We start from the raw sequence: 14020 nt of genomic DNA on the forward strand, positions 1-14020 counted from the left end.
CTGGTACAGAGTCAATGTGGAGGCTATATACAGGGGGTACTGGTACAGAGTCAATGTGGAGGCTATATACAGGGGGTACCGGTACAGAGTCAATGTGGAGGCTATATACAGGGTGTACTGGTACAGAGTCAATGTGGAGGCTATATAAAGGGTGTACTGGTACAGAGTCAATGTGGAGGCTATATACAGGGGCTACCGGTACAGAGTCAATGTGGAGGCTATATACAGGGGGTACCGGTACAGAGTCAATGTGGAGGCTATATACAGGGGCTACCGGTACAGAGTCAATGTGGAGGCTATATAAAGGGTGTACTGGTACAGAGTCAATGTGGAGGCTATATACAGGGGGTACTGGTACAGAGTCAATGTGGAGGCTATATACAGGGGGTACCGGTACAGAGTCAACGTGGAGGCTATATACAGGGGGGGTACCGGTACAGAGTCAATGTGGAGGCTATATACAGGGGGTACTGGTACAGAGTCAATGTGGAGGCTATATACAGGGGGTACCGGTACAGAGTCAATGTGGAGGCTATATACAGGGGGGTACCGGTACAGAGTCAATGTGGAGGCTATATACAGGGGGTAACGGTACAGAGTCAATGTGGAGGCTATATACAGGGGGTACCGGTACAGAGTCAATGTGGAGGCTATATACAGGGAGTACCGGTACAGTGTCAATGTGGAGGCTATATACAGGGGGGTACCGGTACAGAGTCAATGTGGAGGCTATATACAGGGGGTAACGGTACAGAGTCAATGTGGAGGCTATATACAGGGTATTACGGTACAGAGTCAATGTGGAGGCTATATACAGGGGGTACCGGTACAGAGTCAATGTGGAGGCTATATACAGGGGGTACCGGTACAGAGTCAATGTGGAGGCTATATACAGGGTATTACGGTACAGAGTCAATGTGGAGGCTATATACAGGGGGTACCGGTACAGAGTCAATGTGGAGGCTATATACAGGGGGTACCAGTACAGAGTCAATGTGGAGGCTATATACAGGGGGTACCGGTACAGAGTCAATGTGGAGGCTATATACAGGGGGGTACCAGTACAGAGTCAATGTGGAGGCTATATACAGGGGGTAACGGTACAGAGTCAATGTGGAGGCTATATACAGGGTATTACGGTACAGAGTCAATGTGGAGGCTATATACAGGGGGTACTGGTACAGAGTCAATGTGGAGGCTATATAAAGGGTGTACTGGTACAGAGTCAATGTGGAGGCTATATACAGGGGGTACCGGTACAGAGTCAATGTGGAGGCTATATACAGGGGGGTACCAGTACAGAGTCAATGTGGAGGCTATATACAGGGGGTAACGGTACAGAGTCAATGTGGAGGCTATATACAGGGTATTACGGTACAGAGTCAATGTGGAGGCTATATACAGGGGGTACTGGTACAGAGTCAATGTGGAGGCTATATACAGGGGGTACCGGTACAGAGTCAATGTGGAGGCTATATACAGGGGGTACCGGTACAGAGTCAATGTGGAGGCTATATACAGGGGGGTACCAGTACAGAGTCAATGTGGAGGCTATATACAGGGGGTAACGGTACAGAGTCAATGTGGAGGCTATATACAGGGGGTACCGGTACAGAGTCAATGTGGAGGCTATATACAGGGGGTACCGGTACAGAGTCAATGTGGAGGCTATATACAGGGGGTACTGGTACAGAGTCAATGTGGAGGATATATACAGGGGGTACCGTGTTGAGGATCAGCATGGCGGACGTGATAAGCATTAAAATGTCCGCTATTAAAATTAGAACGCAGCCCGAAACAAATTCTTAAAAATTGCAGCAAATCAAGACTGTAGTGGTGAGTGGTTTCACAAATCATTGACAAACCAAACACACTAAACCTTTTTTATTATTGAGTATTGTCTGCATATCATTACAGGTCGTGGTCCTCAGGGTGGTAGAGCTCACTCATCAGCCGGTAGATGTAAGAGGGAGCGTTGCCGCCGATGTTAGAGATGAACAGAGTGATGAGTTCAGGAGGAACGTAGTCGAACACTGGGCAGTGCACGTTCACCTTGGATAGAATCTCTCCTACAGAGACAAACAGATAGAGGTCAGAATCTCTCCTACAGAGACAAACAGATAGAGGTCAGAATCTCTCCTATAGAGAAACAGAGTAAAGTCACATGTTGAACACGAGGCAGTGCACGTTCACCTTGGATAGAATCTCTCCTACAGAGACAAACAGATAGAGGTCAGAATCTCTCCTACAGAGACAAACAGATAGAGGTCAGAATCTCTCCTATAGAGAAACAGAGTAAAGTCACATGTTGAACACGAGGCAGTGCACGTTCACCTTGGATAGAATCTCTCCTACAGAGACAAACAGAGTAAAGTCACATGTTGAACACAGGGCAGTGCACGTTCACCTTGGATAGAATCTCTCCTAAAGAGAAACAGATAGAGGTCAGAATCTCTCCTATAGAGACAATAAGTATTCAGACCCTTTACTATGAGACTCGAAATTGAGTTGAGGTGCATCTTGTTTCCATTGATCATCCTTGAGATGTTTCTACAACTTGATTGGACATGATTTGGGAAAGGCACACACCTGTCTATACAAGGTCCCACAGTTGACAGTACACATCAGAGCAAAAACAAAGCCATGCGGTCGAAGGAATTGTCCGTAGAGCTTCGATACAGGTTTGTATCGAGGCGCAGATCTGGGGGAAGGGCAGCAAAACATTTCTGCAGCATTGAAGGTTGTAGCGTCATACCCAAGAAGACTGGAGGCTGTAATCGCTGCCAAAAGGTGCTTCAACAAAGTACTGAGTAGAGGGTCTGAATACTTAAGTAAATATAATAATTACATATTTATTTTTGTACATTTGCAATTTTTTAAAACATGTTTTTGCTTTGTCATTATGGGGTGTGTAGATTGAGGAGGGGGGGAATAGTTAAATACATTTTACAATAAGGCTGTAATGTAAGTCAAGGGGCCTGAAAAGTTTCCCATAATGCACTGTAGGTGAGAAAAAAGGATGGGCAAAGAATGCAAGTTTACCTTCGGTGAAGGGAAGCACCTCGTGTGGGGAGACAAACTTATGGAATGTGTCCTCTTCATTGGGAAACTGAGAACACAAAACGAAAAATCCAACCAGTCAAGTCACACAGTGATGAATATAACAGAAGACAACGACATAGTCAGAGGATGTTTGGCCTCACCTATCAGTGAAGCAGGGCTCACTGACAACCACACTTCTATTCAGAAAGTCACTATTCTGTTCCTGACGACTGTTGTTTATGACTACCTGAGGAGAGAGCTTGAACATGGGAGCGCAGACGATGAGCGGAGTCGAGTGGTGCCTGGCTGCTAGAGCTACAGTGTGGGTTCCGTTGACCGCCCTGAGCCCGCCATTGGCCAGAACCGTCTGTGTTCCGATGATGACCTGGTGAGAGGATAACCAATAGGAGGAACAGAACAGAATCAAAACTGGTTTAGTTGCATTGACAATAGACAAGCGTCCTCTAGTGAACAAAATACTTTTTTATTTTATTTTTTAAAGTCCTTATTGTTAAGTAAATCAAGACAGCTGTTCTGATGAAATAAGACCGGAAATAATCTTTTTGAATTAAAACACATCGATATTACTACTGTGTGAAAGAATAATTTATTTGTATTTTTTTTTTAAATAAAGCAACATAAACAGTAAAAGTGTGAAATTCACCTTATTCACTCGGGACATCACTGCAAATATGGCGGCGTCGGCTATTACAGTGGTCTCGATGCTGGCTTTGGAGAGATTAGTAGCCATTTCATGACCCTTGGGAAAGAGGCGGGCAGAAGGGTCGTTACGACGGTGTGTTGCCGAAATGTAAATGTTCATTATTCAATAACTTCCAAGAGAGAGACAGTCAATTCATGAAATAGATTAAACGTATACGTACATTTAAACGTTTTTAATTAAATTGGGATCGTTAATGTTAAGAAAATATCACTAACAGAAATGTTTAAATCACAGTGCAGTTATCACAAAATATTAAATCATGTGTGGTTGAAGGACGGGTGGAATGAATGGAAAACAATTCATTAAAAATCCATAAAATATATAATTCTATAGAGAGCAAGGCCTTAATGTAACAAACAAAAGTCAAGGGGGTCGGTCTGAATATTTTCCCAAAAGCACTGTATCTAGAACCAGTGGGTGGGGGGGACAGCAGCTAGGTGAGCGCCGTCTGGTAGGTAACCAAGACTGGGGTAGATTGAACTGCACTGCCCCCTAGCAGTCATAAGCAGGACCAGATTTGAAGAGTGAATTCACATCGTTTTATCTTTTAACAGGAGAACCACGAAAGCAGCCATTTTGGTTATGAATTGTATTGTTTTTTTTATTACTCCGCCATTTTTAAAGTCACGCCTCCCTCTGTCCTTGACTTGTCCTAAACTAATCTATTTAACCACACTGTCTAAATCCGTCTATACAAACACACTGCCGTTGGAATCTTAATATCACAAACAGAACTGGAACCAGTTTCAGGAGGCCATGTCATTTTAATGGTTTTCCCCAGTTGCCCCTCCTCCTCCCGACAGCGGGGCCTGGTCCCCCCCTCCTCCTCCCGACAGCGGAGCCTGCTCCCCCCCTCCTCCTCCTCCCGACAGCGGGGCCTGCTCCCCTCCTCCTCCTCCCGACAGTTGAAGGTGCCGTGCCCAGTTGACAATCACCCCTATAATTACCTCAAAATATAATCTCAAAATGGTATGTACCCTCTATCAGTCCACCGAATCACAGAAGTCTTATCAGTCTACTCTGGCCTACTAGGGAGCACACAATGAGAGTGTGTGTAATTTACCACGGCAAGAAGACCCAAGACGAACGGATGCACATGCTCCGTTAGTGTCGCTACAAGATCTGAATGAAAACGCCTCCGACGGAAGAAATGAATCACGACGTCGCTGATGATTATTCTGCTTCTGAGCCTCCGTCTGAACCTACACCTCCGAGGCCTATGTGCAAAAAAAGCCAGAACGTTATGCACCGAGCAGGTGCCCGCGCCACCACCCAATAAAAGCAGGTGACAAAGCTACGGGCCGATCATCAGCACAACATGGTCCTCACTGAGAGAGCAGGCCTTACATCTCAAGCAAACAACATCAACGGCGCACTCACCAGCTTTGGTTGTTTATGTGACATGGCTACAGTACATCAGGGACTGTGGCTGAGACACACAGGGAGCAAGGAGACACTGCCTGTGAGCGTTTATTTAAATCCTGTACGGCTCAGTACGTCACTGGGACCACGCTTCCAGTCTATCCAGGACCTCTATACCAGGCCGTGTCAGAGGAAGGCCCTAAAAATTGTCAAAAAGACTCCAGACACCCTAGGCATAGACTGTTCTCTCTGCTACCACATGGCAAGCGGTACCGGAGAGCCAAGTCTAGGACCAAGAGCCTTCTAAACAGCTTCTACCCCCAAGCCATAAGACTCCTGAACATCTGGTCAACTGGCTACCCAGACTATTTGCATCGCTACCCAGACTATTTGCATCGCCCCCCCCCCCCCCCCCCTTTTACACCGCTGCTACTCTCTGTTATTATCATCAATGCATAGTCACTTTAATAACTCTACCTACATGCACATATTACCTCTACTAACCGGTGCCCCCCGCACATTGACTCTGTACCAGTACCCCCCCTGTATATAGCCTCCACATTGACTCTGTACCAGTACCCCCTGTATATAGCCTCCACATTGACTCTGTACCAGTACCCCCCCTGTATATAGCCTCCACATTGACTGTACCGGTACCCCCTGTATATAGCCTCCACATTGACTCTGTACCGTAATACCCTGTAAATAGCCTCCACATTGACTCTGTACCGTAATACCCTGTATATAGCCTCCACATTGACTCTGTACCGTAATACCCTGTATATAGCCTCCACATTGACTCTGTACCGTAATACCCTGTAAATAGCCTCCACATTGACTCTGTACCGTAATACCCTGTATATAGCCTCCACATTGACTCTGTACCGTAATACCCTGTATATAGCCTCCACATTGACTCTGTACCGTAATACCCTGTAAATAGCCTCCACATTGACTCTGTACCGTAATACCCTGTAAATAGCCTCCACATTGACTCTGTACCGGTACCCCCCTGTATATAACCTCCACATTGACTCTGTACCAGTACCCCCTGTATATAACCTCCACATTGACTCTGTACCGGTACCCCCTGTATATAACCTCCACATTGACTCTGTACCAGTACCCCCCCTGTATATAACCTCCACATTGACTCTGTACCAGTACCCCCCCTGTATATAACCTCCACATTGACTCTGTACCAGTACCCCCTGTATATAGCCTCCACATTGACTGTACCAGTACCCCCTGTATATAGTCTCCACATTGACTCTGTACCAGTACCCCCCCTGTATATAACCTCCACATTGACTCTGTACCAGTACCCCCTGTATATAGCCTCCACATTGACTCTGTACCAGTACCCCCCCTGTATATAGCCTCCACATTGACTCTGTACCAGTACCCCCTGTATACAACCTCCACATTGACTCTGTACCAGTACCCCCTGTATATAACCTCCACATTGACTCTGTACCAGTACCCCCCCTGTATATAGCCTCCACATTGACTCTGTACCAGTACCCCCTGTATATAACCTCCACAATGACTCTGTACCAGTACCCCCCCTGTATATAGCCTCCACATTGACTCTGTACCAGTACCCCCTGTATATAGCCTCCACATTGACTCTGTACCAGTACCCCCTGTATATAGCCTCCACATTGACTCTGTACCAGTACCCCCTGTATATAACCTCCACATTGACTCTGTACCAGTACCCCCCCTGTATATAGCCTCCACATTGACTCTGTACCAGTACCCCCTGTATATAGCCTCCACATTGACTCTGTACCAGTACCCCCTGTATATAACCTCCACATTGACTCTGTACCAGTACCCCCCCTGTATATAGCCTCCACATTGACTCTGTACCAGTACACCCCTGTATATAGCCTCCACATTGACTCTGTACCAGTACACCCTTTATATAGCCTCCACATTGACTCTGTACCAGTACCCCCTGTATATAGCCTCCACATTGACTCTGTACCAGTACACCCCTGTATATAGCCTCCACATTGACTCTGTACCAGTACCCCCTGTATATAGCCTCCACATTGACTCTGTACCAGTACCCCCCCCTGTATATAGTCTCACTATTGTTGTTTTACTGCAGCTCTTTAATTACCTGTGACTTATTTATTATTCTTATCCTCAAAAAATGTAAACTGCATTGTTGATTAGGGGCTTGTAAGCAAGCATTTCACTGTACCTGTTGTGTTCGGCGCATCCGACTAATAAAATTAGATTTGATGTGTATGTGGAGCACTCTGTGGAGAAAGCGTGTATATGGACAGCTTCTGGTCAGACGTACTGTATGGGATACGTTACGGGATCGCTCTAGAGAGACCATACGTTACGGGATCGCTCTAGAGAGACCATACGTTACGGGATCGCTCTAGAGAGACCATACGTTACGGGATCGCTCTAGAGAGACCATACGTTACGGGATCGCTCTAGAGAGACCATACGCTACGGGATCGCTCTAGAGAGACCATACGTTACGGGATCGCTCTAGAGAGATCATACGTTACGGGATCGCTCTAGAGAGATCATACGTTACGGGATCGCTCTAGAGAGATCATACGTTACGGGATCGCTCTAGAGAGATCATACGTTACGGGATCGCTCTAGAGAGACCATACGTTATCTCCGTTTTGATGGCAAAGAAATTAGAATGAGACGTCTGGAAAAAGACAAATTCAAAATGGTGTCCGACGTTTGGACCAAGTATAGACAATAATTGACTACTGTCATATCAACACTTACATCTATATTCATTATAATGCCATTATTTATTTTGTGCTGACTTTAACTATTTATCAAGCACATTTGGCGCTTATAATGAAGTTTAGGCTACTAATGATTTCCTTTGTGTTTTAAATTATTTTATCGTTATAAAAATAAGCTTTTACTGTTTTCCAACTCATACAGTATGCTTTCTGTTTCCTAGTTGTAACAAAGGCACTCGACTAAATAAAATGGAGTGAACACTTGAATTGTTTTGTTTTTCCCCCATGTAGCCTACATAAAACATAAACTAATGAAATTGATACAGTAGATGTATTCCAATGTATTAATACACTAAATTTGTTTAGCCAGAATGACTGCTCGTTAGCTTGAAGAGGGGTTCCTCGAGGCACAGCGTTCATAGTGCTCAACATTTAAACATAAATGACTGCTCGTTAGCTTGAAGAGGGGTTCCTCGAGGCACAGCGTTCGTAGTGCTCAACATTTAAACATAAATGACTGCTCGTTAGCTTGAAGAGGGGTTCCTCGAGGCACAGCGTTCATAGTGCTCAACATTTAAACATAAATGACTGCTCGGTAGCTTGAAGAGGGGTTCCTCGAGGCACAGCGTTCGTAGAGCTCAACATTTAAACAATTTAAAAAGTCAGTTTAAACTTTTAAATAACATTTTACATTTGTCACATGATCCCCAGCTCCCGTGTGTGTTCCTTCTGTGAATATACAGGCGTGGGATAGAGGAAAGATGGAGGGGTGAAAGTATAGTTGGAGGGAGGGAGGGTTGATGGGAGTGAATGAGGGGTGAAAGTATAGTTGGAGAAAGGGAGGGTTAATGGGAGTGAATGAGGGGTGAAAGTATAGTTGGAGGGAGGGAGGGTTGATGGGAGTGAATGAGGGGTGAAAGTATAGTTGGATGGAGGGAGGGTTGATGGGAGTGAATGAGGGGTGAAAGTATAGTTGGAGAAAGGGAGGGTTAATGGGAGTGAATGAGGGGTGAAAGTATAGTTGGAGGGAGGGAGGGTTGATGGGAGTGAAATGGAGGAACGGTGGATACCTGGCAGAAGGGGGCACACTCGGCCACGATGACGTGGAACTTGCGTTTCCTCGCTGCGTCTTTGAGGAAGGCCTCGACGGTGCGCGAGCGGCCGACAGTCATGATGACCTCGTTGGAGTGGATGTGCTCCAGGGCCTGCGTGGCGATGTTGTCTGTGGTGCCTTCTGGGAGAAAGGAAGAAGACCGTTAGCTCAGTGCTGCTTGACCATGATTATACCCATGGGGAGGTGTAGTGTAAAAACGACAGAGACGATTGGTTTAAACTAAAGGAGACGTTCGTTTGAATCATTTGGATTTCAGCCACAACCAAGTATAGAACTATGGCCTTAATAGGTCTATGAAGGAGGTGGAGAAGAGAGAGACAGATGGTAGAGTACGTGTGTGCTCTCTAAGACAGTGTTTCCCAATTCTGGGTCCTCCAGTACCCCCAACAGCCCGGACAATCATACTCGATTCAACTCATTGAGGGCATGATGATTAGTTAACAAGTTGAATAGGGTGTGCTTGTCCAGGGCTACATAAAACTGTTTTAAAAAATACTTTGGGAGGGCCAGAGTTGGCAAACACTGTTCTAAGTGAACGTGTCTTACCTAGCTCTGTGAGGAGTTCATTGATGGCCTCTATGACATTAGCTTTGAGGTGAACAAAGTGTTGTCTGAAGTTCTCCTCGCTCAGCCCCCCTGACGTTAGCAACTTGTGAAGGGATTCCTGCTGGTCTGTCTCCTCGCTGCTACCACGAGACCTAGGGGATACAACACACACACACACACACACACACACACACACACACACACACACACACACACACACACACACACACACACAGAGAGAGAGAGAAAAAAACTTCACATTTCCAACTATTGCATCATTTGGCACCTTGCCATGGCAACTATTGTTGTCGAGTTCCACAGGACAAGCAGCAGACGCTCAAACAACTTCAATCATTTGTGGTTGTTGCTTGTAGCTGCATGTCAGCATATTCATAAACTCACCTGGCATACCCCTCCCTGATGATAAACCACCTGGCATACTCCTCCTCCCATATTCCTCCTCCCTGATGATAAACTCACCTGGCATATTCCTCCTCCCTGATGATAAACTCACCTGGCATATTCCTCCTCCCTGATGATAAACTCACCTGGCATATTCCTCCTCCCTGATGATAAACTCACCTGGCATATTCCTCCTCCCTGATGATAAACTCACCTGGCATATTCCTCCTCCCTGATGATAAACTCACCTGGCATATTCCTCCTCCCTGATGATAAACTCACCTGGCATATTCCTCCTCCCTGATGATAAACTCACCTGGCATATTCCTCCTCCCTGATGATAAACTCACCTGGCATATTCCTCCTCCCTGATGATAAACTCACCTGGCATATTCCTCCTCCCTGATGATAAACTCACCTGGCATATTCCTCCTCCCTGATGATAAACTCACCTGGCATATTCCTCCTCCCTGATGATAAACTCACCTGGCATATTCCTCCTCCCTGATGATAAACTCACCTCCCATACTCCTCCTCCCTGATGATAAACTCACCTGGCATACTCCTCCCTGATGATCTTGAGGACACGCAGTACCATGTTGCCCACGGTGGTCTCAGACGGCTGGGCGGCTGTCATCCTCCTCCCTTCCTTGCGAATAATTTCCATCAGGTCGCCTATCATCAAATACAAGAGGATATATTTTATCCATACATCATTCCTAGTAGTGAATTGTGTTTTTAGACATGACTAACTCACGAACCCATTGGACCGGTTTCAACAATTACAGGCAGTCTATCGTAGCAGTTCACATTTTGACATAGAAAACTACAATGGACGTGAAATCGATTTGATAAACAAATAACCCGTGGCAGATATACTAATGTTAGCTAGGAGGTAAATTAACTAGCTAACTACCCGAAAGTTAAGCTATCGAATAAACTCAAAATTATCCTATTAACTATAAGACTTTAGATAACGTTACCTGCGCTGCTCCATCGTGCCTGGGCTGTTACTTTCCGGAGCAAAGCTGTCGTTTCTCTGGCGGTTTCTCCCGACCCTCGGATCGGTCCTGTCCCACAACCTCCCCGCTTTAAATCGGCCAGAAAAGCCTCAATTCGCTCTGTTAAATCTGCTTCTTTGTCAGCCCCAGGCATACTGTTATCTGAATTCACCAGCTGACCTTAACTCGATGCTTTATCAAAACAAGTTGATGTTGTCGACATAGAAAATGATAGAGATCTCTAGTAGCCAAAAGGTCATTTTAGCATGAACTTTTAGCACGGGCAGCGCCATTTAGGGCTTCCGCCATGCTTCCGATATTTTAAAGCAGTTCATTGGGTGAGGCTTCTTATGGGTTTTAGCCTCAATGGCGCTGCCCATGCTCTCACAGATGCCGTAGTGGAACAAATATAAAGAGGAGTACTCTATCTATCTCTATGGTTGTAAACCATTTGCATAGGGAAGTCACGTGAACCGGAACCAGATTGCGCGTGAAAGGAGGATGCTTCCGGTACATTATTCTAGTCTGATTGGACCAAATTATTAGAAGGACATCTTGTAATATTTTCAGATTTCATAAAAATAGATTTCACCAGTTTTCGCATAAAATAGACATTTAACCAATACCATTTACTTTCTATAAGAGTATCTATGTCATGAGCCTTTGCTAGGTAAAGCCCTGCCTTATCTCAGCTCACTGGTCACCATAGCAGCACCCACTCGTAGCACGTGCTCCAGCAGGTATATTTCACTGGTCACCCCCAAAGCCCATTCCTCCTTCAGCAGCCTTTCCTTCCAGTTCTCTGCTGCCAATGACTGGAACAAACTGCAAAAAAAAATAAAAATCACAGAAGCTGAAGACTCATATCTCCCTCACTAACTTTAAGCACCAGCTGTGAGAGCATCTCACAGATCACTGCACCTGTACATAGCCCATCTGTAAATAGCCCATCCAACTACCTCATCCCCATACTGTTATTTATTTTACTCCTTTTCACCCCAGTATCTCTACTTGCACACTCATCTTCTGCACATCTATCACTCCAGTGTTTAATTGCTATATTGTAATTATTTCACCACTGTGGCCTATTTATTGCCTTACCTCCCTTATCTTACCTCATTTGCACACACTGTATATAGACTTTTTCTATTGTATTATTGACTGTATGTTTGTTTATTCCATGTGTAACTCTGTGTTGTTGTTTGTGTCACACTGCTTTGCTTTATCTTGACCAGGTCGCAGTTGTAAATGAGAACTTGTTCTCAACTAGCCTACCTGGTTAAAAGAAAAGGTGAAATAATAAAATAAAATGATCTAAAGTGAAACATTAAACCTATTTCCAATGATAATATGATGGACCATGTGGTGTCCCTCCCTTAGAGGTTATTCAAATCTACAAGCAACACGTTCTGTACATCCATCCAATATTTTATTGAATAAAAGCCCAAACACAAACCTTTACAAATTGATATCAATCAATATAGAAATCGTTGATTGAAAACATTGCAAATGTTCACTGTTAAAAATGTATGTATCCCACATGGTTTTCGTTTTTTTTTTTTTTTTTTTTTTTTTTAAACGATTTGGTGCTATTTTCACAAATATGTGAATTTTCTAATCTCTTAGTACAAAACTCCAAACTGGTAACACTTGTAATGCAGCCAGTCTTACATTCAAATCCTTTCAATATTAATTTATTTGGTTTGTAGACATCGTTCACTACACAACCATTAATCCAAAATATAAGTTTACTGTGAAATAAGAACATGGGTTTAATCACCAAAACACAACCTAATGACATTCCTTAATTTAGTTATTTTAACCAATTAATCCAAAAGCACAAAAACACTTTTAAGATAAGTTTCAATTTGCTCGTTGAATGTAGTATGTTCCAGTAGTGTAAATTACAGTACATGACACTGTTTCACATTCGGCAATACACTTGCACTACCCATTAAAATGAACTGAACTTGAAATGTCAATAACTTCTGATCATAATAATGTCTGATCATCGAAGACAACTTTCATAAGGTAATCAAATGAAAGAAACGTTTAAGACGCTAGATTGCATCAAACCTGTCTGGAGCATTTGGCCGTAGGCTCTCATCGAAATCACAGTAAATATCATGCACCTGGCCTGATATAGGTCTGGATTGACGTCATTGCATGAGTCATCCATGGCCTAGAGGGTGGTGGTTCGCTCATGGGGGTGGCAATCATAGATCTTCCACCTGTGTTGTACTTAATGTATTGTAGTGGTTCTGTACGTGTCTCAGTTCATAAGAGCGTGGCACTAGCAACACCAGAGGTGTGGGTTCCATTCCTACTGGGATCACGTACCAAAAAGTAGACTGTTGTCACTTTGGATAAAAGTGTCTATGTAAATGGACTATTTTACAGAACCGTACTACCCAATGCTATTTTAGTGAAGCATTTATTTATTGTTAAAGACTTTCTGGATTATTTGCGTATTGGTATTGTATTACTGCAATGCAGGCGCTAGAAACACAAGCATTTCGCTGCGCCTGCTGTAACATCCGCTAATCTGTGTACGCGACCAATAAACGTTTTAATTTGTAACATATAGTACATGTCTGATGTTGTCAATATCAGATTTGTTTTACTTGTTTGTTTTACTTACTGTGAAGTAAAATCATAATAGTAATACATAGATCATACTTACGTTTCTACGTTTCTACAGACATCCATTGTCATTATTTTGTTCTCAAAATCTGTAGTAGACAAAATGTAAAATCGATCCATTTACCAAACGTTCCATGGGTTTAATCAAACGTTCCGTGGGTTTAATCAAACGTTCCGTGGGTTTAATCAAACGTTCCGTGGGTTTAATCAAACGTTCCGTGGATTTAATCAAACGTTCCGTGGGTTTAATCAAACGTTCCGTGGGTTTAATCAAACGTTCCGTGGGTTTAATCAAACGTTCCGTGGGTTTAATCAAACGTTCCATGGATTTAATCAAACGTTCCATGGGTTGAATCAAACGTTCCGTGGGTTGAATCAAACGTTCCGTGGGTTGAATCAAACGTTCCGTGGGTTGAATCAAACGTTCCGTGGGTTGAATCAAACGTTCCGT

At 44.1% G+C, this 14020-nt stretch overlaps 1 protein-coding gene across 5 annotated transcripts; it reads right to left on the reverse strand.

Annotated features, from left to right (window-relative positions):
* Positions 1-1869: 1869 nt before the first annotated feature.
* LOC139415478 (translation initiation factor eIF2B subunit beta) lies at positions 1870-11141 on the reverse strand. Of its 5 annotated transcripts, none has more exons than XM_071163573.1 (8): positions 10909-11141; positions 10480-10600; positions 9524-9675; positions 8934-9097; positions 3707-3802; positions 3290-3427; positions 3043-3109; positions 1870-2069 (listed from the first exon to the last, which is right to left on the reverse strand). In XM_071163573.1, the coding sequence occupies exons 1-8, from the start codon at positions 11078-11080 to the stop codon at positions 1912-1914; spliced, it is 1068 nt and encodes a 355-aa protein (XP_071019674.1). In that variant the 5' UTR covers positions 11081-11141; the 3' UTR covers positions 1870-1911. The 5 variants fall into 5 exon arrangements, with proteins under 5 accessions (XP_071019674.1, XP_071019675.1, XP_071019677.1 ...); XM_071163574.1 differs by having other exon boundaries at positions 1871-2069; positions 8934-9094; positions 10909-11136; XM_071163577.1 differs by lacking the exon at positions 1870-2069 and adding an exon at positions 2317-2424 and having other exon boundaries at positions 10909-11136.
* Between the last annotated feature and the right edge of the window lie 2879 nt (positions 11142-14020).

This window comes from Oncorhynchus clarkii, chromosome 8 (genome assembly GCF_045791955.1).
Source record: "Oncorhynchus clarkii lewisi isolate Uvic-CL-2024 chromosome 8, UVic_Ocla_1.0, whole genome shotgun sequence".
Taxonomy (NCBI): Eukaryota; Metazoa; Chordata; class Actinopteri; order Salmoniformes; family Salmonidae; genus Oncorhynchus; species Oncorhynchus clarkii.

Coding starts and splice junctions, on each gene's coding strand:
- LOC139415478 (XM_071163573.1), bottom strand. CDS start 11,080: ATGCCTGGGGCTGACAAAGAAGCAGATTTAACAGAGCGAATTGAGGCT. Junction 9,098..9,523: donor TGAACTCCTCACAGAGCTAG/GTAAGACACGTT, acceptor CCTTTCTCCCAG/AAGGCACCACAGACAACATC. Junction 3,803..8,933: donor AGTGTGCCCCCTTCTGCCAG/GTATCCACCGTT, acceptor CTCTTTCCCAAG/GGTCATGAAATGGCTACTAA.